At 42.5% G+C, this 27,143-nt stretch overlaps 1 protein-coding gene across 1 annotated transcript in view; it reads right to left on the minus strand.

The window, feature by feature from the left end:
• Positions 1-27,143, minus strand: part of LOC101787984 (kinesin-like protein KIF28P) — an 83,946-nt gene that overhangs the window by 27,448 nt on the left and 29,355 nt on the right. The window contains exons 6-12 of the mRNA XM_063236773.1: positions 23,430-23,584; positions 21,509-21,620; positions 19,278-19,345; positions 17,248-17,357; positions 8,593-8,690; positions 5,876-5,966; positions 4,015-4,069 (exon numbers count right to left, since the gene is read on the minus strand). Of these exons, the coding sequence (XP_063092843.1) occupies positions 4,015-4,069; positions 5,876-5,966; positions 8,593-8,690; positions 17,248-17,357; positions 19,278-19,345; positions 21,509-21,620; positions 23,430-23,584 (689 nt within the window). The remainder of the gene's footprint in view (positions 1-4,014; positions 4,070-5,875; positions 5,967-8,592; positions 8,691-17,247; positions 17,358-19,277; positions 19,346-21,508; positions 21,621-23,429; positions 23,585-27,143) is intronic.

Here is a 27,143-nt window from a genome sequence, read left to right on the forward strand (position 1 = left end):
TCACAGAATTAGAGAAAACAATCCTAAAATTCATTTGGAACCACAAGAGACCTAAAATAGTGAAGGCAACCCTGGTAACAGAGGTAGAGAAAGGAGAATTACAATCTCTGACTTGACTTGAAACCATACTATAAAGCTACTGTGATAAAAACAATATGGTACTGGAAAAAAAAAAACAGATCTGAGGCTCAATGGAGCGAATCAGAAGATGCAGAAACAACTCCAGGCATACTTAGCTACTTTATCTTTGACAAAGGTGCCAAACACCTTCATTGAAAGAAAGATAACCTCTTTAATAAATAGTGCTGAAAATGTGGCTTTACACATGCTGATGATTAAATCTAGACTTATATCTTTCACCATACACTAAAATAAAATGGGTCACTGCTGAATGACAGAATAGGTAGAACTCTTCAAGACATTGGTGTAGGCAAAGACTTTATGAACAAAACCTGATCACATAGGAACTATCACAAAGAATCAGCAATCAGGATCACCTTATTAAAAAGCTTTTGTACAGCCAGATAATATACCAGATAACAGAGTGAAAAGATAACCCACAATGTGGGTCCTCAAAGAATTACTATCTAGAATATAAAAGGAACTCAAACAATCAGGCCCTCCCCACATTAAAGACCCAATTCAAAAATAGACATCTGAAATGAATATACGTTTCTCAGTTGAAGAAGTAGTAATGGCAAATAAATATATAAAAAATGTCCAACATCTTTGGTCATTTGAGCGATGCAAATTAAAACAACACTGAGATTCCATCTCACTCCAGAAAAATGGCTGCCATCAAGAAATCAATCGATAACAAAGGCTGGTAGAGCTGTGGGAAGAAAGTAACCCTACTCCACTGTTGGTGGGAGTGTAGACGGAATAACCGCTGTAGAAATCAGTGCAGAGATTCCTCAAGAAACTAGGATTGGAGGTCCTATTTGACCCAAAAGAATTAATACAATGATATACACACACCCATGTTTATAACAGCACAGTTTGTAATAGCTAAACCTTGGAAATGGCCCAGATGTCCCTTAATCAGTAACTGGATAAAGAAGTTATGGTTCTTTTATACAGTGAGTATTACTCAGACGTAATGATAATCTTGAGACATTTCTAGCTAAATGGATACATCTCGAGAACATACTCTTAAATGAAATGAATCAGACTCACATTTAAATGCCACATTATTTCTCCATTACAAGAAATTGAAAGTGTAAATGAGGACCAAAATGTATAATAGACGTTGTTAAATAGGAATAAAATGTTTAAATGGAAAAGGGAGCCAGGGCAGGGGGAGGGAGAAAGGAAGGAAGGGAAAAGAAGAAAGGGGAAAATGAGAAAAGGAAATAATGGAAGCAAAACTTTTGTAAGTAGGGAAGGAAAGAGGGGTTGAATGGAGGGCAGAAGAATGGAGAAAGAAGAATCAAGATCTATCATGTATAGGAACAAGATTTCTATGACAAATGTGGTCATTATATGTGCCTAAAATGTGCCAATAAACTTAATGAAAAAAAAAGACAAACTAGAGAACAAGAAAAAGTTTTGCCATATATTACTCAGAGGACTAATATCTAAAATACATAAATAGGCAAAAAAAGGAATCAGATCCTCCCAAATAAAAGACCTCATCGAAAGGGGGCAAATGAAATGAAGAGAAACTTCAGAAGTTCAAATGGCCAGCAGGCACGAAAAAATGTTCAACATCTCAGGCCATTGAGAAATGCAAATTAAAACAACTGAGATCCCATCTTACTCAAGAAAGAATGAGCATAGTCAAGAAATCAAATATCAAGCGCTCATGAGGCTGTGGAGGTAACGAGGAGCCCCTCTGTGTTGTTGGTGAGAATGTGAACTAGTACAACCATTATGGAATCACTATGGAGACTCCTCAAAAAACTAAAACAAAAACCCCACTTGACTCATGTCATGGCTTTTATTTAGATGTTCGCCCAAAGCCTCACATGGTCAGAGGTGGGAATTTTTGGAGGTGGCCGGATCTAGAGTGTGTGATGCTGGGATTGATCCATGTGTGATGCTAGGACTAAGTACCCACACGCGGGTAGTGTAGATAGAATATAAGGACAGAAAGAGGGATGCTGTTGTTGGTTGCTGCCTGCTGCTTTTGCTGCCTCCTGCCTGCCATGAACAGTTTCTCCTCTGCAGTGCCACTCTGCCATGCCACTTGGGCTTGGAGTCAGCTTATTGTGGACTGAAACTTTTACAAATTGTGCACCAAAATAAACCTTTCCTCTTTTAAGTATGGGTGTTGTATGTTTTCTTTCAGCAATGATAGAAGTAAGTAAAACAACCAGCTATTCCTTTTTAGGTATCCTTTCAAAAGAGACATCTCATCACAGTGTTACAGTGCACGCCCATGTTGGTAGCAGCACAATTCATAATAGCTAAATCTTGGAAGTGCCCTATATGTCCATCAATAAATGAGTGGGTAAAGAAAACATATTTATACACAATGGAGTACTATTCTACCTTAACAAAGGATAAGTTTCAGGCATTTGTACTTTAAAACCATGATGTTAAGTGAAATAAGCCAGATTGAAGCTTATACATTGCATGATCTCTCTTAATACGAAGGTAAAAATATAAATAAAGAGTCAAATGAAAGCTAATAGGAAACAAGGGACAGATCTTTTTGCAAATGGGAAGGGAACCAAGAGTTGGAGGGAGGACAAATGGAAGATGAAAAAAGATGTTATGTGTGCGTACAAAGTCCCCACAACGAATGTGATCTTTATGTACTGCAAACATGCACAAGTAAAAAACAAAAACTTGAAAAATATATACGTTTTAAAAAAGACATTTCAGAAGAAATGCTTAGGAGGGTGACTCCATAAAGTGGTTACATAGTATAGGTAAATGTAGATCTATTTCTGGGCTTTTAGGCATACAAATCCAGTCTATGTGTGTTACAAGATTTGGGGTGAATGTCAGAGATATCAATGGGGCTGCTTCCTGATGACATCTATATGCTCCAAATGACCGGCTTCCTACCATTCTAGAAAGATTCTGGACTCACTGGTCCTCACGGAGAGTTCTGGATCCCAAGACACATGTCCATCTACATCCTTTGTGTGTGGTGGGGTGAGGGGGGCGGGCACGAGGATCCTGAGGGAAAGGTTTTGATCTCAGGTCACAAGGGAGTTTGGCCAATTACAGACCTGAATTTTGGGCTAAGGAAGTGGGGTGGAAGGGAGATGAGGGGATCCTCAAGAAGAGACGCAGAGGAGCCTGGTGGGACAGGTGAGGTGGTACCAATGGCTCCTGGGGCAGAATATCTCCCACGAGGGCCGTGTGCTTTGCCTGGGGGCGGGGGCAGAGGCACCCTGGGAGGGCTGCCAGTGAGCCTCTTTCTGAAGGAGCCGATCACACCTGCTGGCTAGAGATGTGTGGGAAGCTGAGAAGCAGGAGAGAACCCCAGAGCAGTGGCCTCCCAAACCGAAAGCACATGGCTTGGAGACTCTGACTGCGGAAAACCTGCCCTAGAGTTTCATACTGACTCCCATAGCGGGCTCCTGAGGGAGTTCTTGGGGAAGGGAGTCACCCCAAAACGGAGGCTTTCGCCTCTTAGTCCGGTCAGTGAAGGTCCGAGTCAGTGAAGTACCAAGAGCTGAAGATGTAGCTGCCTTTCGAGATGAGACAGAAAAGATGCGGACTGCCTGCAACGGGCTGGTCTGTTCAACTCTGTTTCCTGGCCAGGTCGCCTCATTTCTGTTTATGAAGAATCCCTGTAGACACTTTTCTCACTGACATCTCCTTATTTTCTAAGACCAGAGCCAAGGAAACAGTGAGCCTGGTCCTGTAGATTTCAGTTCAAGAACAAGACTCTTCCTAAATCTTGTCACATGGTGAGTCATGAGGGAGGACCTCGCATTTGTCCATTAGAATCTGTGACCTGGGTGCCCACGACCAGATGGCCTTCCAGCACCACCTCTGTGTCAAGAAGTCTTAATTTTCCAATGCTAGACAGAGACGCTATTCACAGAAACTTACCCCAGGCCCTGAAGAGTGATAGCATTGGAAGCAGCCTGCCCAGCATCACAGGTACCTGAAAAGAGTTAGGACAGCTCACCTTCAATGGTCAGGATTTGACCTCAGTACGACAACACAGCTGAGGTTCTCTCCAGAATGATCATGAGGAGGATTTTCCTGCTGGGGTTGTGGTACTTGGATATGACTTTGCTTTATGGACCTTTTTTACCTTTTGCCATTTTTCATGGTATTCTTATCTTTTTAAAAGTTGTACCTTCTTCATGGGGATTTTGGACAAAAAAATCAGAAGACACTGAGCCTTAGAAAACACTGTAGAGCCTGGCACAGGACAAGCTCTTTGAAGTTCTGTCTCCGGTTCTGTCTAGTGACAGCCACAGGGGGACCCTGAGAGTGTCACCAACAGCTTTCAGGTAGCCCTGTCCCATACCTCCTTGTCCTTACTACTGTCCTGGAACCCACGCCTGTCTTAGCACCAGGGACCCAGGGTCACTGAAGTGCTGGGTGCTGTTTTCCAATACACTCAGTGTTCATTTCAGTCAAAGAGATATTTTCAAGGTTTTGAATCCATGAAATGAGTATGTGATAAGAACATGGCTCCATGCCCTGTCCTGCCAGGATGCACCTGCAACATCAGGGAGACTGAGAAGATTGTTTTGGGCACTGGAGAGCTCACCTTCTTTAGAGAGTTGGAGGTGAAACACCTGGTGATTTTATGGCTTCCACAAGCTTCGACACTGGACTGAACACAAAGCCTGTGTTTCCAGGCAGACACACTCCCGAGGCACCATTTATACTGTAGAGCTTTCTGAGAGACTTTCCTTGAAAGTACACTCTTCCCTCAAAAATAGAACCTTGCTGGGAAACACCCTTGAAAACTAGAGATCAGAAACACCGGCCCTGGTCAGCCTGTCCTGGCCTCACCTGCCTGAACAGAGTAACCACTGAGCAAGGGAACAGTGATGGGGAAATACAGTATTCCCTTGTCTAGGTCCTTCTCTGTTTCTACGCCAGCTTCCCCATTTCCTGGGGGCAAGTCTTTAACAAATTATCTCCACCTGAAACATTTTCTGAAGGTTTGTTTCAGGAACAATCCACCTTACAAGCTAGGCTAATGGTGGCTAACCTTTTAGGAAACAAGAAGTTATCAATGATTACTTATATACATTTTCACATGGCTGCATTAATGAAAACAAGTATATCTTACTTTTTCACATAAAAAATATAAAATATTTTAATGGAGAAAGAGCCATGCCTGAATAACAGATAAACAAAATACAGCATTTGCATACAAGAGAATATTATTCAGCCTTAAAAAGGGAGTTTTCCTGTGTTCTACAACATGGGTAAACTTAAATCATGCTGCATAGGACAATGCTGTATGATCTTGCTTGTATTTAAGGTACCTGGAATGGTCAAACTCACAGACACAGAAACCTGAATGGGGTTTCCAGGGGCTGTGAGAGTGGGGAGTTAGTTTTTAGTGGGTTCAGTCTGAGATGATGACAGAGGATTCTGGAGATGGATGCTGCTTACATATGAATGTGAAGGTGCTTAGTGCTTCTTAAGCGTGTACTCTTAAAAATTCTTTAAGCATGTTCTGCTGTGCTCTGTTTTGTTTCCTTGAGATCAGGACTTGCTGTGTAATTCAGGCTGATCTTGAACTCACTATTGTAGCCCAGTCTGGCCTCAAATTCACAGCAATCCTCCTGCCTCAGCCTCCCAACTGTTGGGGTTACAGGTGTGCGCCACTATACCAAGGGTTAAAACTCAAAAAAAGAAGGGAAAGGAGGCTGGAGGGCAGGGAGGAAACTGTCTCTGGGTCAGAGGCAGAGCAGGACCAGGGCAGGGGAAGAGTAAATACCAGCGCGAATGAAGTACTTGAGGACCCCAGAGAGCTGCGGGTCCTCATTTACATTGACAAGGTGAGGAAGGGTCTTCATCAGCTGCCGCTCCTAGAGGAGAGACAGAGAGAGAAGCATCACCAGACTGCACCCTCCCTGTCCACTTGTGCACCGGCTTGGCTCTAGGGGCAGAGGCCGAGTGAGGAAGGTGGCTAAGCAGGACAAGGGTACCTGGGGTCCATGGCAGGGCTGGGGTCAGCTGTCAGGAGCCTGAGGGCATCCAGACAGGACTTTTCCAAGGTGCAACTGCCTGCCATCCTGCCCTCCCTTCACCAGCTGCCCTGTGTCTGACTCCCAGCTGCCTGGACACCCCACCAGCAGCCCTTTGCTAGGTCTCCCTTCTCCCTTCCATCCTCTCAAAGCCCTGGCATGGCTTAACTGGTCACTAGGTGTTGATGGCAAAAAGAACACTTTGCATTAACCTTCCCTAGTTCTTTCTTTATAGCAAGTATTGGCTTGTATTATAGCAAGTATTATTTTGATAAAGGATTGACAGTCAAATGGGACTGGAATAAACACTGGCACAAGGAAATTGTGTGTGTGTGTCTGTCTGTCTGTCTGTGTGTCTGTGTGTGTAGCTGGGGATGGAACCCAGGGCTTCATACATGGAAGGCAAGTGCTCTGCCACTGAGCCAAAGCTCTAATTCCATGCAAGGAGAACTTTTAATTTTTAAAATCTGTTCTGATTATGAGTAAAGAGGATGACACTGGCATGATTCATGCAGAACACAAATCCCCTACATCTGTGCTAAGCCCTACTTGGCCTAACAGTCACAGCCCCTGTGACCCCTCACACAGGATACTGTATTCATTGGGCTTCCAGCTGCTCCCTACTTTGTCCTGCCCCTGTCTTCATCTGGGCTCCTGATGCCGCAGACCCTTCCCATTCCACTCCTGCCGCCTGCGACCTCCTCTGGGCTCCTGAGGCCTCCAGATCCCAGGGTGGGCTTTCCCATCTGCCCTGTGTTCCAGGTGTGACCTACAACTTTGGGGTGTGCCTGGAGCCTCATGGCTGTACAGTTGTGGTGGGGCGGGAGTGGCAAGGAGAGGCAGAGAAGGCATCTCCTTCACCCCTGGATGAGGTTCACATTATAGCCCAGGGGCTGGGGATGTAGCTTAGTCAACAGAGCACTTGTCTAGATTTTTCAAAGCCCTGGGTTCTATCCCTAGCACACAGAAAAAAAAAACCTGTATTTATATCACATTGTGATCTGATATTGGCAGTGAGTGCCAGAGAGATACCATGGCTCAGGTCACTCTAGACAGTCCCAGGGTACAACGCATAGCACTCAAAATCTCCCCAAACTCCCATCACCAACAGCCTTGAATTCCACGCTCAGCCACACTCACCAGTGTGCACCGAGGCCTCTGTCTCCCTTCCTTTCAAGCCCTGCCACTCTCCTGCCAACTCCACCAGTAGTAATAAATCCTGTATCATGTGCCCCATCTTATGTGTTCACTGACAAAGCCTATTGCACTTGGGGAGCTGTTACGGTTTGTGTCTAGATGTCCCTCCAAAGCCTCATGCAGTCATAGGAGGGGCTTTTCAGAGGTGGCAGGATCTAGAGTGTGTGACACTGGGGTTGATTCATGGTACAATGCTAGGCTCAAGGGCACAAGGATTGTGGGTGTGAGCGCTATCTGCCCTGAGTAGTCTGGATAACATAGAAGGGATAGAAAGAGCCATGGCTGTTCCTTATTGCTTTGCTATGACAGTTTCTCCTCTGCAATACCTTTTGCTGTGCCTCCCTGTGTTGGAACCAGTCAATTATGGACTGAAACTGCTATAAACTTTGAGCTAAATAAACCTTTTCCCCCTTTAACTTTGGGTATCTGTGGAGAACCACCTGGACTAATCTCCTTGAATAAAGAACAATTATCTCCATTTTGGCTAAACCTGGCCCTATTTCCATGTGTTGATATCTGCAGAGCTGGCTAGGACTTTTCTTTATCCCCTCAGTTTGCTTTTAGCAATGCAAATTGGTCTAGCGTGATGTATAGTCCTGGAAGAAAAGCAACAGGTCAGTGTTACCCTGCCCTGATAGCTCCTCAAAAATATGTGTGAGCCAAGCAGGAGGGAAAACCATGCTCCATGCTGTCCACTGGGATTGAGCCTCCAGATAAGAGGCTATGACTTCCAATAAAAGATTGCACATCACAGCTGAAACACCAACCCCAAAACATTAGATACTACCTCAGGCTGTGTCACATAGGTTACTAATTCTGTATGTACTTTTCTCTGATTATTGCAGAGATGATTTCAGGCCACCTACCCCGCCCAGCTCACAGCACTCACGAACTTCCCACCACTCTCACAGTCACTCATCCCCGAGCCAAGAATTAACAGAACCTGGGTTTGGCCCTGGGTCGAGGCTTTGTTCCGATTAACCATCATCTTAGCTGGACTTAGGACTGTCTTGGCTCCCCACAACTATAGATATGCCTTCGTGTCTTTATTCTTGCTGTGGGTTCTACGGGAATGGTAGACTGGACTTGACTTGCTAGAATTCCAGTAACTTTTCAATTACACATAGAAACTTCCTGGGCAGTGATGAGATCCGGAAAGGGCTTTCTATAAGTGTCAGGGACTGTGTTTCAGCAAGGTTAAGAAGACAGGGGTCTCCACATATGGGGTGGAGGCCGCCCCCTGCAGGGGGTAGGGAGGAAGGAGGCTCACCAGGGCCACAGCTGCATACTGCTGCTCCCATTCTCTCCGAGCCTGTTCCAGCAGGTGTGCCCAAGTGCTCTGGGCAGCAGGCCTCCCCAGCTGGTGCCCTGCCAGGAAAGAGCAGAGGGTTTTAAACTCTAACAGGAAAGAGGGTTTTAAGCATTGGGACCAAAGAGTGAGGGGTGAGGCACAGAGTCATTACAGGACTCTCAACTGCGTTCTTGGTGAAGCCCGGGACCCCACGGAGGGAAAACTGAGCTTCACCCAAGTGTGGAGAACATGTCAGGTGAGCGATGGGTAACTCACAAAGCATTAGAGTAAGAAGGTCCTTCTGAGGGGAGATATTCTCTCTCTTTCCTGTAGTCACATGAGGGGTTTCACTTCATACCATCATTGTAGGGGATTCCCTATGAGTCTATGGCATTCAAGAAGAACCATAGATTTTAGCTTACATTGTCTTGCATGTATTTTGTGTCTTTGCTTATGAAAATGGGAATTAAATGCCATATATAGGTCAACATCTAACACATGCAGGTTTTGGTGTTAGCCAGGGATCTTGTGATAACCAGATCCATATAGGGACCAACCATGCACTACCCTTAGGAAGGGTTTTGTCGAGGAGGAAGCCCGGAAGTGATCCTGGCAGAGCTTCCTGAGTGGTGTCTGACACTGTGATGAATGGGATTGTGAAGAGGAAGAGCCAGCACAGAGTGCAGGTGGGGAGGGGACAAGGAACCAGGGTCAGGAGCATCAGCGTTGGAGAGCATCGAAGCTTTGGGATTTTTTATTTTGTCTTTTTCTTTTTTATCAGTACCAGGGATTGAACTCATGAGCACATACTTGCAAGGCAGGCGCTTATGCCGCTGAGCTAAATCCCCAGCCCCAGAAGCTTTGGGATTTTTTATGCTTCTGGCTTGATGCTGAACACCTTACCTACTGTGTATCAACAGCTCGCTAGTTTACCTTTATCATCCATCCCATTTTGAACCATTAATGGGCATAAAATGTACATGTGGCATAAAAATATATGGTGAATTTTTAAATTTAAAAAAGATTTATTACAGTAAAAGACATGTTGTCTGAATTCCCTTAAAATCTTCTCCCTGGCCTTGATCACACTTATCCATCCCCTCCTTCAGACCACTTTCTGGAGAAGTCCCAGCACTCCTCTCTCCCGAGTGTCTTCAGTTGTACTCTTGTGGCTGCCTCAATGTCCTGAATCAATTTGGGTTCTTTTTTTATTGTTGTTGTTCTTTTTTTTTTAAATTTAAAGAAAGACAAAACAAAACAGAAAACGCAGAAATAGTACATACTTTCAAAGAAAAAAAATAAACAGTAATAAATCACTAGTTGATATATACATATTGTCCCCCCCCAAATAGTTGTTCAAGATACAAAAGTGGAACGTATAAATGGGAATTCAACCAGGGAGACTGCAAAAAGTTCTGTTCAACTATCAAAATAAAAAGTTCTGTACAACTATCCAACAAAAACTAAGTATTATGACTATCAATCCTATACACTTAGACATGTACACATTTATCCATATCTTCATTTATGTTGAACCTAACAAAACTTACTTATTAGATTAAAATCCTTCTGAACAAAGAGTAATAATATTGCTGGGTTTCACATCATAACACTCCGGAATCAGCACTGGGTACTGCAATGCCCCTTTCTTTCCTTCAAAGTATTTGTTCATTTCATCATGTGTCATAAGATCAGTTCTCATAAACGGTTTATAAGTTTTTATGCAAGCATGAGTCTTAACATATATTTCTATCCTTTCTATATTAGAGGGAGAAACAGAACAAAGCAGGAAAGAACATATTCCTATAGACACATAAAACTAAAAAGACATATAAAACTGCTGTTTAAGGAGTTCTAGCATGGTCACTGTGCTGTTTCTTGTTATCATCGACCGAATTGGTTATATCATCAGATAAACTATAATTGAACATATCAGTACATAACAGACTTAATAGAAATACAACTTTGTAGATAGTGTAGAGAATGGATGTCATGGTGAATCATTGTCATTTTCAGTATAGTTGTTTACACTCCTCAACTTGATACCAGCAACCTAGCAGTTTTGAATAAAATCTGTCAATAATAAGCAATATTCAAACAAATAAGATTTAACTAAGATCATTCATGATATAACAGTATAAGTCATACAGGGATCCTGATTGAGTTAATAGGAAATTAAAGATGACCACTGTGCTATGTCCTGATATCTTTGGAACAGCTGTGTGTGCCCTCAGATCCAGGGCTTGTATACAAACTAGGATGGAACAAGTTCCATCCAAGCAGAGTAGTGTGAGTAATAAGGGTTTTAATTCCTGATACACTATTAGCTATATCTTCTGCTGCTTCTTTTAAGACTCTTCCTCTCCTTTCACTTTCCCAGGATGAACCGTGTATTTTTGGGTCTCCCTAACACTCACGGTTTTATATTAGGGAGGCAACCTGCTATTTACCTAAGTGTTTCTGAACTTTCTTACTCCTGGACTGGATTTCTAGTTATATTTCTTCACTTATTAAAGCATGTCTGTTCAACCTATCCATAAATGCTGGTTCAGTTACCCCTATTATTCTCTGGTTCTCTACCACATAGAGTTCTGTTTTCTCATATTTGATTTTGGTCCATATAACTTTCTTTAGGCTAATTATATTTCCTATAAAGAACCTCTCAGTGGACCCTACCTATGGATGCACTCTGCCTGCGATTCTCTGTTATTTCCCTTAAGTTAGTGTATCTAGGCCATCTATATTAGAAATTATATCCAACCTTCTCTGCCTCATTTCTGTTGTGCTCTTTTTCTGTCATTAGCTATCTGTTTTCTTCATTTTGCTTTTTGTTCCATTTGTTGGGGCCTCTCTGCCACTGTTCCTGAAATTATTTCTGTGAATAACTTTTGCAGTTCCTTTGTTTGTACCCCTGCTTCTTCATTCACATTCTTTATTCTTAAGTTGTAGATCTATTTGTCATCTTCTAGCCTTTGTGATGTTACTGCTTGTTTCCTTGTTATTTTTAAGAAGTTTTCCTTTCATGTTCCCACATTGCAAACCTGTTCTCCAGTTCAGATAATCTATCCTTAGTTTCTTTCAAGCTGTTATGCCAGCTTTCAATGGAGTTTTTAATTTCCTGGTTATCTCTTTGAACCTGCTTCATGTATTCTATGTTTTCTTTATTTTCTCTGTCAAACAATTCTCCTCTTTTTTTTTTGTTCTTCCATTCCACCATCTGTTTTTTCTTGAGAGGTGCTTAGCATTTTTTTAACTATTCTATTTATATCTTGCTTTACTTGGTTAAAGCATGTCTGTTCAACCTATCCATAAATTTTGGTCCAGTTACCCCTATTACTCTCTGGTCACCCCTATTACTCTCTACTCACTTTTGAACTCGTCTATGAGGTCCCGAAGATACTGCTTTATGTCTGTTGGTGCCATGCCTGATACTGTATGTTTTCTGTCCTCATTCTTCTTTGCATTTACCTTTACTGGATCAATGTTCTCAGGATTGGGGACTGAGGGTCCTTTCTTGTTGCCTCCTCTTCTCATATTTTTTGTTCTTTCCGTACAGGTGTATGTAGAGGAGGCCCAGTTTCTTTCTTTGTTGGTTTCAGTTTGTCTCAAGTGCGCTGACTAGGTGGTCCTGCCCACTGCAGTGTACTAGGAGGCAGACCTGGGCAGCCTATGTTGGGCCCACCCCCCTAGGTCAACCTGCTGAAGGCTTCATTGCATTAGGGTGCACTGTCCAGCGCAGGAACTTGGTTTGGGCTAGCCTATTAGGTCTTAGTCCGGGTGTCACCCAAGTTAAGTGCTGCCTACCAATCCCACTTGAGAAGGGAATATCTGACTGAAGTCACTGCAGTGCCCTGTTCCAGCCAGTCTGCCCGGTCCCAGAATGTCCTCTGTTGGAGCCTCTTTGTCTATGGAAGGGTCTTTATTCCTCTCACTCACTGCAGGTTGATGCAGGGTTCCCCGCCAGCTCTGCTCTCAATTCAGTTCACTGATTCCTGCTCTCAGAGTGTTCACATCTCCAGTGAGTTGAAACTAGCGGGCTATCCTGGTTGTGCCAATTCAGGCACAGCAGTGGCAGGATATTCAAGCCACGATTTCAAGCAGCGTCACTGAGACTTTAGCTGTTCCAATCATAGCACCGGGACAGTATTTTTAATTGGTTTCTCTCAGCTTAATTTGTTCCTGGGTCAGCAGGGTGTATCTCACTCTGTTTGTGATTCCCCAGGATGTATTATTTTTGGAATCTAAGCTGACTATCTCAGAGAGACTCTGTAGCTGCTGTTATCTATCTGCCATCTTTTTTTCTCTCTCCTGAATCAATTCAAAATGTTTGCCTTTCATTGTCATTTTGACTTTGGAGAGAGTAGAAGATCACGTGGTGCCAGATCTGATCAGTATATAGAGTTTTTAGAGTATTATAGTTTGTCAACTTCCTGTGTTAGGTTAATTCCTAAGTACTTTTTCTCAATACTATTATGAAAAGTATTGTTTCTCTAATTCCTTTCTAGGTGAGTTCCTTATTGGGGTACAGGAATGCTATTGATTTTTGTGTGTTGACTTTGTACTCTAAATACTCTAAAGTGAATGAGGACACACTGTAATGTTTTTACAAGGCTGCCTTTCCATTGGATGGCAGCTGGCAACAACATTCACCGATTTTTGATCATACATTGTAAAAATGCTTGTAAGGGACTTGTAGAACTACCTTAGTGCCAAAAATTATGGAATAACGTATGACAAACCAACAGTCAATAATCATAATATTAAATAGGGAGGTAGCTAAAAGCTTTCCCTCTAAAATTAGAAACAAGACAAGATGTGCACTGACACCACTGCTATTTAATATAGTTGTCAAACTATTAACCAGAGGAATCAAACAAGAGAAAAAATTAAGGATATGTATTAAAAAGAAAGAAGTCTAATTATCATTATTTGCAGATGACATAATCCTCTAATACAAGACCTAAAAACTCCACCAAAAGGCTCCTAGAATTAATAATCAAATTCAGCAAGGTACAAAGTCAACACACAAAAATCAATAGCATTCCTGTACCCCAATAAGGAACTCACCTAGAAAGGAATTAGAGAAACAATACTTTTCATAATAGTATTGAGAAAAAGTACTTAGGAATTAACCTAACACAGGAAGTTGACAAACTATAATACTCTAAAAAATGAGACTGAAAAGAACATCAGAAAATGGAAAGACAATCTGTGTTCCTTGGATAGGCAGAATCAATGTAATAAAAATGGTATAGCCGGGTGTGGTGGCATATGCCTGTAATCCCAGCACTTGGGGTTGTGGCAGGAGGATTGTTGTGAGTTTGAGACCAACCTGGGCTACAAAAGTGAGCTCAAGGCCAGCCTGATCTGCATATGGAAACCCTGTTTCAGAAAAACAAACATAGAAACAAGCCATACTTCCAAAACTAATATGCATATTTAAAGTAATTCCAATCACAATACGAATAGCATTCCTCACAGAACTAGAGAAAACGACTCTAAAATTTAGATGGAACTATAAGAGTCTCAGCATAGTAAAGTAATCCTGGACAATAAGAGAAGGCAAGAGGAACTGCAACTCCAGACTCTAATTTATACTACAAAGCTACAGTGATAAAAACAGTACAGTATTGGGGGGAAACAGACATGTGGATGAAGGAGACAGAACAAAGGATGCCGAATAACTCTGAGCACATTCAGCTATCTGATCTTTAACAAAGGGGCCAAAAACTTAGGTTGGAGGAAAGGTAAAGTCTCTTCAACAAATGGTGCTGGGAAACCTGGCTATTCAAATGCAGAAATTGAGTCTAGAACTAGACTCATATTTCTTACCATGTAAATTAAAATCAAAATGCATCAAATATCCAATAGAAACAATCTGCTGGAAGATAAAATCAGTAAAACTCTTAAAGACATAGGCATAGGCAAAGACTTGCTAAACAGAACTCCAGTTGCACCAAGAATCAACAGGATGAATCATATCCAATTTGAAAAAAAAAAACTCCCAAAAAGCAAAGGAAACGGCCAGGAGAAGAAAGAGAAATGGAAAAATGGAAATACGTTGACAGTTTTTCTTTGGACAGTGAACTAATATTAAGAATATATAAAGAATCCCCCCAAATTAGAACTTCCCCTAAAATAAAAGGCCCAATCAAAAAATGGGCTCCTGAAATGAACAGGCATTTCTCAGAAGGAGAAATACAAATGGCCAATAATGTATGAAACAATGTTCAACTTCACTATTTGAAAATGCAAATCGAAGTAACACTATGATTTCATTTCACTCCAGAAAGAACAGCTATCATCAAGAAATCAGTTAACAATGTATGCTGGTTAGGCTGTGGAGACAAAGGGACCCTCCTATGTTGTTGGTGGGAATATAAAGTAGTACAGCCATTATGGGAATATTACGGAGATTCCTCAAAAAACTAAAGATGACATTTCATTCAGCCTAGTTATTCGCCTCCTAGATATCTTCCCAAGAGAGTTAAAATTATCATATTACAGTGATACATGCATATCCATGTTTATAGCAGCACAATTCATAATAGCTCAACCTTGGAAGATGCCTAATATGTCGACTACTAGATGAATGAACAAAGAAAATGTTATTTGTACCCAATTGAGGACTATGCTTCCATAAAGAAGGATAAACTTGAATAATTTGTAGGAAAATGAATGTCCCTTGAGAAATCATACAATAGTAAGTGAAATAAGACACATAAGCTTAAATACTGCATGCTTTTTCTTACAGAGAAACCAAAATATAATTAAAACTCAAAATAAAAGATAATAGGAAAAAAAGAGATGGAAAGAATAGGAGGGAGGTTAGTGAAAAATTAGCTAAGCGAGAAAGTAATGGAACAAAAAGAATTAGGATGTGTTAAGAACATGTACCAACTTCACAATGAATGTAATCTTTATGTACTAAAAATATGTACTAATAAAAAGAGTTATGGGATAAGTGTGTCCAAGGTGAGGGGAATATTGTGTGGGGGATTAATGGTAATGTGTCTTTTACTGTAATAATTTTTAAAACTTAAACCTTTGCTCTATATTGAGATTTCCCATCCTGTATCTTGTATATTCCACTTGTATGTCTTGTATATCTCCATGGTGCTGAACTGAAAACTTAAAGCAGCGATTCTGGATGATCATGCAATTGAATCGCCTGTACACTTTAACAGACATTTGAGGCAGAGTTAGAGACGTTCAAAGTCAAAGAGCAGGTGTGCTCCAGGGCCTTAATTCAGGATCTATTACTCATTAAAAGTATGATATGTACTCTTCTCCAGTCCTTCAGCCTCCTGATTTTACCAACCCTCACCAAACAGGTTCAACATTATAACCACGATGCCCTCAACTTACTGTCTTCAAGAATAAACTAGATAAGAAAATAAAACCTTTGGTGACCACTGAAGTAGAACAGAGGATAAATTCAACTGGTACTCACTAATAACATGGTTTGTATTTTCTTCTGCTTTTTGCAAAGAAACAGTGACTCTTCACAGACGCCCAACTGGTCACTAAAAATGGGATTAACCTTGGCCTCTCTACCTCACACTGTATCTGCCTCCTTTATCACTATAAAATGTCAGCTCGCATCTCTGCTTAACTAGGCAGGTAGGCGGGTTAGTCACCTAAAGAACGCCTACCTAAAATCTGATAGGCTTATTAGCTCTGACTTTATCTAGCTTGTTCCCTTCAGACTGTAAACATTTCGCTGTCACCCTTTCCTCCAGAATCCCTGGAATGGGTATCTAGAAGTCTCTGGCCAGGCTTAAAACAAGCAGTAGCCTTGGACTCTGGTAAAGCTCTGCAAACTGGGGCTGCCCCCTTCCCAAGCAAAAGCAACTGTCTCTTGGGAACAGATTTGCCTTTCAAGTCATAAGGATTCTCCAGAGCTGCAAAATCAGAGATAATGACCAACAAGATCTTATCTCCCCTCAGTCCCGCATCACATTTTGGGCCTTTTGTTTTGATCTGGGTCCCACTCTATTCCCAAACTGCAGCCCTTTCTGTCTTTTCTCTTACTTTCTACTTTAAACTTTTGCATGTAAATACCTGCTGTTGCTTTGGTTTTCATTTCCATTATTACTGAAGCAAGGACCCACACTCGCTAGACCCACACAGCTTGGCCCCCCACACTAGCCTGAGGTTCTGATTCAGCTGGTCTGTGGGGAACCCAGTCACCAGGCAAGCACTATAAGAAGTGGTGGCTGCTGATGTACCCTGGACAACCACTTCATTTAACTACAGAAGCCATAAACGTCAAACGCTAGCCTCCACATACAGCGTATGAAGGAAACCCGCAGTCCTGGTAGAAGTGATGATCTCAAATAAAATGGCAAAGAAAGAAACTGAAATGACTGTTTTAAAAGGCAGGGCTATTACTTCTTGTAACTGCTTGTGAGTCTTCATTGTCCAAAATAAAGTTTCTATTTGGCTTTTTAAAGGTAAGCCAAAATATCTCGAATAAAGCCGCAGCGGCCCCTCCCACCTGCCCTTGGACTCCCTCCTGTTCCACCCAGGAGTCCCTCCCCAGCTCCAGGCCCAGTCCCTCCAGCTGCAGCTCCTGGGCATTAACCAGCTCCTTGCTCCAGCCATAGACTGAACTTAGCTGACTCAGTTTACCTGCCACTCCAGAGTCTCCACATCTGAGCAGCAGTTTGTCATTCTCTGCCCTTGACTCTCTTGACAGTGTGCAGGTGTTGACAACAGCTTTGTTCCGGACCTTTTTAGCCCTTTAATGAGCAAAGACAAACACTCAGTTTCCTTTGTGGCCTCAGTGGAACCACCAGACCCAGAGCAGCAGAAGTGTGTTCAGAGGCCACGTATCGTGGGAGCCTGTCTCTGCCTGGTCACCAGAGATTCCATCCTGCCCAATTCCAGTTCCACTAAACCATGAAGACTGAAAGCGACATCAGTAATTTGCATGGTTCAAACAAACATGTGGTTCAGCTGGAGTGTGCTGGACCTGGGTGTCCTGAGGCCCAAACACACTTTGTTATTTGAGAATCTGTACAATCACCTTTGCTGGAATAACTGAAACCCTAGAGCTGTGAGTCACTGTTCTGCCATGTCCCCAGGTCAGGAGGGTTCATTCCTCTCCAGTATCACCAGAGAACACATGAAATACTTCAAATATTGCACAGGACATACTTTACTAAAACACAAGTAATTCTTTATTGGAGCCCCTAGCATGTGTTGGGGGGATCAAACCCAGGACAGTATGCATGCAAAGCATATGCTCTGTCTCTGAACCACAGTTCTAGCCACCGTCCTATATTTTCATTTGCTAAGTCTGGCAGCTTCTCTCCTCTGATTTTACACAGGAAAGACTGAAACAGTCACTAGCACGGCTGGCCCAAGTTACACAGTCCACAGCAAACCTGCTTCTCTCCTCTGTGGCACCGCCTCTCCTGCAAAAAAACTGCTACTAATACATGTGCATGTGATAGGCAGGGAGAAAACCAGCATTCTAGATACTGTGCAAACAGATATTCAACCAAGAGATCCGAGTTTGCATTGCTGGAAGAAAATGTCAAATGATGTGAAGCAGTGAGGCTGTGATGTGCGGGGTGAGAATGAAGGTGTCACACAGACACAAGTGACAAACTGAGAAGACAGTGAAGGGAAGACTAGCAGGAGAGGAGATCACTTGGTAGCATAATCATACCCCTTGTTTCTGAGCATCCCTTGAATGCCAAGCAGAACAAAGCAGGGAAGAATGGTTCGGCCCCTCAGTATGTGAAGGAGAAGAAGGTTAGAGGCTCAACCTCTTTTTGGGGTCACAGAGCTGCCTGAGCTGATCTGTGTGACTTACAAGCCCTGAGATAAGTGACATCGAGGACTGGAAAATAATCTTCATTTCCCTGTGACTCCAAGCTCCTGGAATGCAGGGTGAGAAGCCCTGCTCCACTCTGCCTTGATCAGAGCTGCAGGGACGGCTCCTCAGTCTCTGCTTGGTGTGGGAAGGAGGAGTGGGGACCTTGTAGGGCAGGTTTCCGCCCACAGTGACACTTGCCTTTCTCACAGCGCTCAGGAGCAGCAGGGGTGTGGGATGAACTGCAGGTGCTGGCCTTGAAGAGCAGGAGCACAGCTTGGCCAGCGGCCTGCCAGAGCATTTTCCAGGCCAGGCAGACAGTAAGCAAGCAGGCGGTGACAGTCTCCCCCAGTGAAGAGGCATCTAAGACATCCAGGCCTTTTCCAAAGAGTATAATCCCTGCACCGATCCAGTCACATGAGCTGACCAAGCGAAGGGGATGCTGGCTCGTTCAAAGGGAGTCCCTGGAAGCTTATCTCTTCATTTATTATTAGCCCAGATCCTCCCTGTCTGGCTATATTCTCTCCCTGTGTAAGGGGACTATGGGAACAGTCACGTATTTGGCAGCAAACTACAGGGAGACATGAAACAAATCACAAGGGGTTTGGCACCTGTGTCTCTCACATCTGAGCCCACGACTCCTCTCTTATTTAGGACTTGAGGGACAGAATCACTTTTTTTCTCATTTGTTTTCTTTCCATTTGCTTCTCTGTTACACCTCACTTTGGTTTTCTCCTCCTGGATCCTCAGCCCACAGGCCAGCCTATCAAGCAAGAGCACCCTGGAAAAGGTTGCCCAATACAGAACCACCATAGTAAAGAAATATTCATAAATATACCTTTCAGCATATCTCAGTGTTGATAAAGTTTCCTCATAGCAGATGTCAGCGGGACTTATGGCTGCGATCTGTGAAAACATCCCTTGCAGATTTTACTATTCATATAGGGCTTTGTTACTATTGATGTTGTGAAAACAGCTAAATAGAACAGTTTTGTATCTTATAACTTACAGGATTGTTCAAACCTTATAACCCAGAAAACAAAGCATAGAGAAAAATAATACCCTCCACAACCCCCGGATAATAACTGGCCGAGCTGGAGATTGAGTCCGCCTCTGATGAACTAACTCTAACCCTCATGCCGCTGACCTTAGAACTAAACTGTTCTCAGTGTTGAGTCCTCAGCGACTTTCTCAGGGATTCCAGAGATTTGTTTAAGTTAGCAATGCAAAAATCAATTAAGAATTGCTCATGCCTCCCCAGCCATATCTAGGGTTTCAAGTCTGAGTGTTGACTTTGGAGTCATGGTTCTAGAATGTGGATAACAAACTTCTCCAGTTGGAAACTTTTTGATGACTCGGAGGTGGGCAGGCTCACTACTGGTGATCGGGATGGTGTCTTACCTGTCCTCATGGCAGCACATGGTTTGTGGACCTGGACCCTCAGCCTGGCAAAGAAGTCTATAATCTTTTTTTGTGTTCAGTATGGAGACGGAATCCAGGAAGCCTTGAGCTGCATCCCCAATAAAACTGTAAAATTTTACAATTTTTATCTTGAGATGGAATCTTGCTAAATTTCCTGACTGGCCTTGAATTTGCCGCCCTTCTGCTCAGCTTCCTGAGGAGCTGGGATTACAGGCATGCACCACCAAACTCGGCTACTCTGTAGCTTTAAAACTTGTTCACTTTTATCGTCTCACTTAGCACAGAAGTGTTTTCAGGGGCCATTGTTACTAGCTCCACTTTAGAAATAAAGGCAACGAGATTTCAAGATCTGCGATAAAATTGGGACTGGTGCTGTGGAGACTCTGGAGATTGGAGAGTGGCCTTGCAGAACCTGTTTTATTTGTTTCCTGATATGATAGTGATCACCTCTCACCTCCTCTCTCTAGCGTTCTTTGTTAAATTATTGTAATGGGGGCTGGGCTGTAGCTCAGTGTTACAGCACATGCTTAGCATACACAGACCTTTCCTTCAATTCCCAGCAGAAAACCCCCACACAAATCAGAACAACAATAATTAAAACACACTAATGCTTTCGGGCAGCCCTTTCCAGTCTTGCAGGGATCATCTTGCTGTTGTGTTCACCTAAACGTGATCCTGCTGGCCTCATAGTCTCAGGTGATTTGTAGGCACCTCATTAGACCTGTTCAATTTTAGCCTAATGTTCAGAGGGTGTGTTGTGGGCCTTGTGCTGCTGCTGCTGTCAGAGTGGGGTGACACTGACACCCTGGGGTGAGCCCAGGACCCCACGGGCATGCTAGCTGAGTGCTCTACCAGACAGCTACACCCCAGCCCCTAAGGGCAAAGTTTTATTGCAGGTCCTTGAGGGATGGCCCATGGAGCTCCATGGTAACCAATAACCAAATAATTTTCAAATTATTTTAAATAGGCAAGATTAAAAGATTAAGGATGTGTTTTACTGTGGGTTTGCTGGAAGAGGTAGTCTCCCAGGTCTCAGCATGGCTCTCTTCAATAGGACCCCATGGGAGGCAGAGTTTGCCTGGGTTTGTCTCTCTCTGCAGCTGGTGGACAAAAAGCCCTGATTTTAACTCCGGAGCCCTCTGGGGGCAGGGCAGGCTTTCCGTGCAGATGGTCTGGAGGCTTTGTGAGGGTGACAGACTGGGTGGCTCTCCTGATGGTATGCCTGCTTCCTAAGGAACTGATGTCCAATCTCCCCAGGAGGTGACTGCTGGTTGAGAGTGGCGTGATTTTGCCAAGGTTAGGTTCTAAATCATTTGGTTTTTTCTGGTAATAAAAATAATCTATGCTCCAGGCTGGAGTGGAGTCTAGTACATACCAGGCCCTGGGTTCCATCCCCAGCACTGCAAAAACAAAACAAAAAGTAATATATGTTCCTGAAAATTACAGGAAAGAACAAATTCAAAATTAGACTTACTAACAGAAAAGCTTTATTTGGTCACTGCATTAGAAAGGTACCAGGGGGCACGAGGTGATCTGTGAAGAGGTAAACAAGCAGCATGTGCATTGAGAGGAACTTCAATCATAATGGCAATGTCAATAGTCATAATAACTAGATCAGTCTAAAATGCGGTAAGAGAGTGACTTTACCAGAGTAGTTCTGCTGTTCCCACCCAGAGCTGACTGGAGCAGTTTGGTCAGGACAGAGTCCCGGTAGGGAATGTGCAGGACTTTCTTCCTCAGGGCAGCGTCAGCCAGAGCACTGGATGGGAAGGAAATAAAAGAGTAACTTAGTAGAGGGCATCAGGAAGAAGCCAGCCTCCCTGGGGATAAGTCAGCAACCACCCACAAATTCTCTTGGACCCCTTTAAACTTGACAACACAGAAGAGGAGCAGAGACATTTCTGTGCAGAGATGCCAAAGCAAGAGAGCACAGGCCGCCACTGCCTCTCTGGGAGTGCTGGGGAAACGGGGACCAGAGAAGGAAGCTGGGACCAAGAAGCTGGCACACTAAGCCAGGAAGGGGTTGTGTGGTTCAGTTGTGCAGGACCAGTGGTGTGAAGGCAGGATCCAGGAGTGGCAGGAAGTCCTTTTCTTGTCTTTTGCTCACACTTCCTTTATAGAAGGGAAGGAGAAGTCCCCGTCCTGCTCTAGGGGACTACAAAGAAGGCAGTGTGAGCCCTGGTGAGGGGGCCGCACCTGTAGTCCCAGCTGCTTGGGAGGGCAAGGCAGGAAGATTACTTGAGCCCAGGACTTTGGGGTCAGCCCGGGCAACATAGCAAGACCCTGTCTCAAACAAAACAAAACAGTGTTGGCATTGAAGGAAACAAAAAGAAAGGAGGAAATCTCATTTGTAAGAAATTACAATCACAAGAAGGGAAAAAGAAATCTATAAAATTAAAAGAACTTATGGGAAAACAAAATAAACCAATCTTGTAGGAAAGAAGACAAAAATGAAAAGTGCCATGGTTGGGATTAACAGTAGCTTAGATGCTGCCGTAGCTGGAATTAGTGAATTAGTTCAGAAGAAACGATCTGGGTTGCAGCCTAGGGCCACAATGATGGGAAACAAACTTTAGTGGAGATCCTCGGAAGCTGGAAAAGTCAGAAATGGAACATCAGAGAACCTGCAGGCAGTGAATGAAGCCACTCCAAGAGAGAAGTCATGAGGACTGTAACTAGCAACACTGTAGGGGCAGGACAGCCCAAGCCATTTGGAATTTACATCTTTGCTTGTGCTGGACAGAGAATTATAGGATTTAATGTTGCCCCTCTGGGTTTTGGTCTTACTTTGGTCCCATTCCTTTCTATCCTCCTATTTCTCCCCTTTTGAATAAGAATGTTTACCCTGTACTCATATGTTGGTAGTGTTCAACATTATTTTTGCTTTTTACAAGGGATCACAGCATAAAGAATGCCTTGAGTCTCAGAGGAGACTTTGGAGTTGGACTTTTCAACAATGCTAGAACTGTTAACTTTGATGACACTTAGAAATGGACTACATTCATTTTGCATAAAGCAATGTGCTTGAACCCTTTGGGAGCCAGGGATGGCATGTTGTGGTTTGGATCTGTGAGGTCTCCCTAAAGCCTCATGTACCCAGAGGTGGGCCTTTGGGAAGATGACTAGGTTACGAAGACCCTACAGCTGACTTGCTCTTAGGAGGTGGAGCTGGTCAGAAGAGGCAGGCTCCTAGGGGGATGGCATGGAAAGGTGTGTCTCCCTCCCCAGCCCCTCTATTCTCTTTCTGCTTCCTGGTCACCGTACTGTGGGCAGCTTTCCTCTGCCCAGGCTCCATCCTGCCACTCCTTGTTTAAACCTGAGAAATACAGATTGAAACACAAGGCCAAACACAACTTTCCTCCTTTTAAGTTGGGAGTGTTTTGTCCCAACAACAAGGAAGTGACTAAGACAATCCCTAACCCTTTTTGTCTTTTTGTTTTGAGCAGGGTGTTGCTAAGTTGCCCAGGTTGGTCTTGAGATCCCCCTGCCTCAGTCTTCTGAGCTGGGGATTACAGGTAGGCACCACTGTGCACAACCAAGAAATAATGCTTATCCACCGATTACATACCTGATAACATTTCCTAAGTTGGTTAAACTCAGGTTAACTCGTGATCCTTCCCTCAGTCTGTCTCCCTCAGATCCTGAAGATTTCTGTCTTTCACTGCCTGCTAGATCCACCAAATTGATGCTGGATTGTTTGGTAAGAGCTCTGTCTGGAAAAACCTGTAGAAGTGCACCCAGAAGTTCTGTTAGAATGCTGTATGCTGCACTGGAAGTCACCTTAGCACACATGCTTAAATGGTTCTTCTAGATGTAGTTTTGAATATAACAAAATGAGGTTTCTCATTTAAAATTCTCTTTACAATGACATTGTACAGTCCTGTATCACCAGGGCTAACAGCCTCACCTGCCCCTTCCCATTTCTTTTTTTTTTTTTTAAATTTTATTTAAGGAGAGAAAAAAAAAAAAAACAGAAAAAAGGTTCGAGTAATACAGAATTTCAAAAAAAATGAACAGTAAGAAATCACTAGTTAATAGATTACATATTGTCATCTTAGAAATAGTTGTTCAAATTACAAAATTAAAACATATAAAGTGGGCATTCAAACAGTGAGACTGCGAACAGTTCTGTTCAATGATCCAACAAAAACTCAGTAATATGGTTATCTATCTTATACACTTAAATATACATGCAGTTATATCCTTTAGAGCACTTTCTTTTCCTCTATTTTTTACAATGACAATTACACATTTTTGGGTTTTATTACTCCCACAGTTCTTATTGCTTTTTTTTTTTAAGAGAATAAAACCAAATGTGACATAACAAAACAGAGTCAGTCAAAAGGATGGACATTAGTACATGATGTAAAAACGGAATACAAGGTGACCAACAATGGTTACCATAATGCCTCTTGCTATCTTAAAAAGAATGCCTATATCATCAGTTATAATAAACTTGAACAATACAGTAAAGAACAAAATCAATAAAACTAAAACATTGGAGACATTACAGGACTTCAAAAGAAGATAATAGTCAAACTAGAATGGGCATCATAGTGAATATTATTGCCTTCACAGTTGTTGCCTGTACTCTCAAACTTGGTACTATCAAGCGAAACAGAATAGAGTAAAATCAATCAAAACAAGATGGTGAGAGCAATACAGAATTTCAAATCAAGTTAATAGGAAATCAAAGTGGGTTACTATAGTATATCCTGCTATTATTTATTTATTTTCCCTTAATTAAAAAGATAAAAATAAAATAATAAATAATAAAAAAGGAGATTGAGATAAAAGAGGACATAAGAACAAAATAGCACAGGTCAAAACATAGCAATTTAAGCAAAATAGTTTTTTACCACAAGATATCCCAACATAAAAGTAGTTACCATAGTGTCTCTTTCCTTGAAATCTTTGAGTATAACTTTGTATACTGCAGCATCAAACATATCAAGACAATGTAAAACTATTCAAGAGAATGACAGTATTACAGGGTATTTAGAACCAACTAACAGAAAATGAACAATGGTTTCTGTATTATCTCCTTGTCTATAAAAGTTTTTGTTTATATTATCACATATAATAAAATCCAATAAGATACAACATGTTAAGACTGAAGGAGACAGAAGAACAAAAGCTTGATGGGACTTCAAAACAAGATGATATTAAATCAGCACTAGCTATTATGATGTCTTTTCTCCAAAATAGCTGTTCCTACCATCCAACCTTCTCTGCCTCATTTCTGTTGAGCTCTTTTTCTATCATTATTTGTCAGTTTGTCTTCTTCATTTTGCTTTCTGCTCCATTCATTGTGGCCTCTCTGCCACTATTTATGAAGTCTTGGTATTTTCCTTTTTTAGAATATCCTCCAGTATTCTCTGTAGAGTTGAATTGGTGGTTGCAAATTCCCCTAGTTTCTCTTTAACCTGGAAGCACCTTGTTTCTCCATTAATTTCTAGGGACAGCCTTGTGCAGGATATCTCAATCTTGGCTGGAGGTTATTATCTTTCAAAGTTTGAATTATTTTGTCCCACGCTCTTCATGATTTGATGGTTTGTGCCGAGAAGTCTCCTGTAATTCTGATGTGTGTTCCATTGTAAGTGATCTGTTTCTTGTTTCTGACAGCTTTTAATATTCTGCTCTTATGTTGGATTTCTGGAATTTTGATTATTATATGCCTGTGTGTTGTTCTGTTTGGGTTGTAGGTGGCTGGGGTCCTGTATGCCTCATAGATCTGAGTATCTTTACCTTTTCCCATATTAGGGAAGTTCTCTTTGATTATTGCTGTGAACAGCCTTTGCAGTTCATTTGTTTGTATCCCTGCTTCTTCCTTTACATTCTTAATTCTTAAGTTATAGATCCTCTTATCATCTTCTAGCCTTTGTATTGCTACTGCTTGTTTCCTTGTTATTTTTAAGAAGTTTTTCCTTTCATGCTCCCACATTACAAATCTGTCCTCCAGTTCAGATAATCTATCCTTAGTTTCTTTCAAGCTGTTATGCCAGCTTTCAATAGAGTTTTTAGTTTCCTGGTAATCTCTTTGAACCTGCTTCATGTATTCTATGTTTCTCTATTTTCTCCATCAAATTTCTCCCCTTTTTTTCTGTTTTTCCATTCCACCATTTGTTTTTTTCTTGGGAAGTGCTTAGCATTTCTTTAACTATTCTATTTATATCTTGCTTTATTTGGTTAAATACTTCACTTTTGAACTGATCTATGATGTCCCAGAGATATTGCTTTATGTCTATTGGTGCCATGCCTGATATTGCATGTTTTCTGTCCTCATTCTCCTTTGCATTTACCTTTCCTGGATCAGTGTTCTCAGGTCTGGGGACTGAGGACCCTTTCTTGTTGTTCCCTCTTCCCATACTTTTTGTTCCATCCATACAAGCATATATAGGAGGCCCAGTTTCTTTCTTTGTCGGTTACAGTTAGTTTGAATTGTGCCGGCTAGGTGTTCCCACCCACTGCAGTGTACTAGGGAGACACAGACCTGGGCAGCCCATGCTTAGCCCGCCCCTCCAGGTCAGTCAACCTGCTGAAGGCTTCACTGCATTAGGGTCCACTGCCAGGTGCAGGGACCTGGTTTGTGCTAGCCTACTGGGTCTCAGTCCATGGTATCACCCAAGTCAAGTGCTCCCCACCAATCCTGCTTGAGAAGGGAATATGTGACTGAAGTCACTACAGCATCCTGTTCCAGCTAGTCTGCCCAGTCCCAGAATATTCGAGTCTATGGAAGGGTCCCCATTCCTTTCACTCACTGCAGGTCGATGCAGGGCTCCCCGCCAGCTATGCTCTCAATTTGGTTCACCAATTCCTGCTCTCAGAGCTTTCACGTCTCTATCCCTGCTGTGCTGATTCAGATGCAGGAGTGGAGCCAGGAAATTCAAGCCACGGTTTCCAGAGGCACAGGTTCCCGCTTTAGCACTGAGATTTTAGTTCCAGTCATAGAACTGGGATTGCATTTTCAGTTGGTTTCTCTCAGCTTAGTTCGTTTCTGGGTTGGCAGGGTATATCTCCCCTGCTTAGGACTCCCCACATGGTGACATTCCTGGAATCTAAGCTGGCTATCTCAGAGAGCCTCCATAGCTGCTGTTATCTATCTACCATGTTCTCTTGGAAGTCACCCCTTCCCATTTCTGTAATGATCTTTTGCAATACACTGGAAATTTCTGAGAAGATAGTGAGTGAATAAAAAAAAAAACAACTCTATGAAGCTATAGAGGAAATCAAGTTAGAAGTACTCTCCCATGTAAAGATAGAAATAACAACTTTACAAGAG

The sequence above is a fragment of the Cavia porcellus genome, unplaced genomic scaffold (assembly GCF_034190915.1).
Source record: "Cavia porcellus strain 051 isolate PalLab524CR breed Dunkin Hartley unplaced genomic scaffold, mCavPor4.1 scaffold_26, whole genome shotgun sequence".
Classification (NCBI taxonomy): Eukaryota; Metazoa; Chordata; class Mammalia; order Rodentia; family Caviidae; genus Cavia; species Cavia porcellus.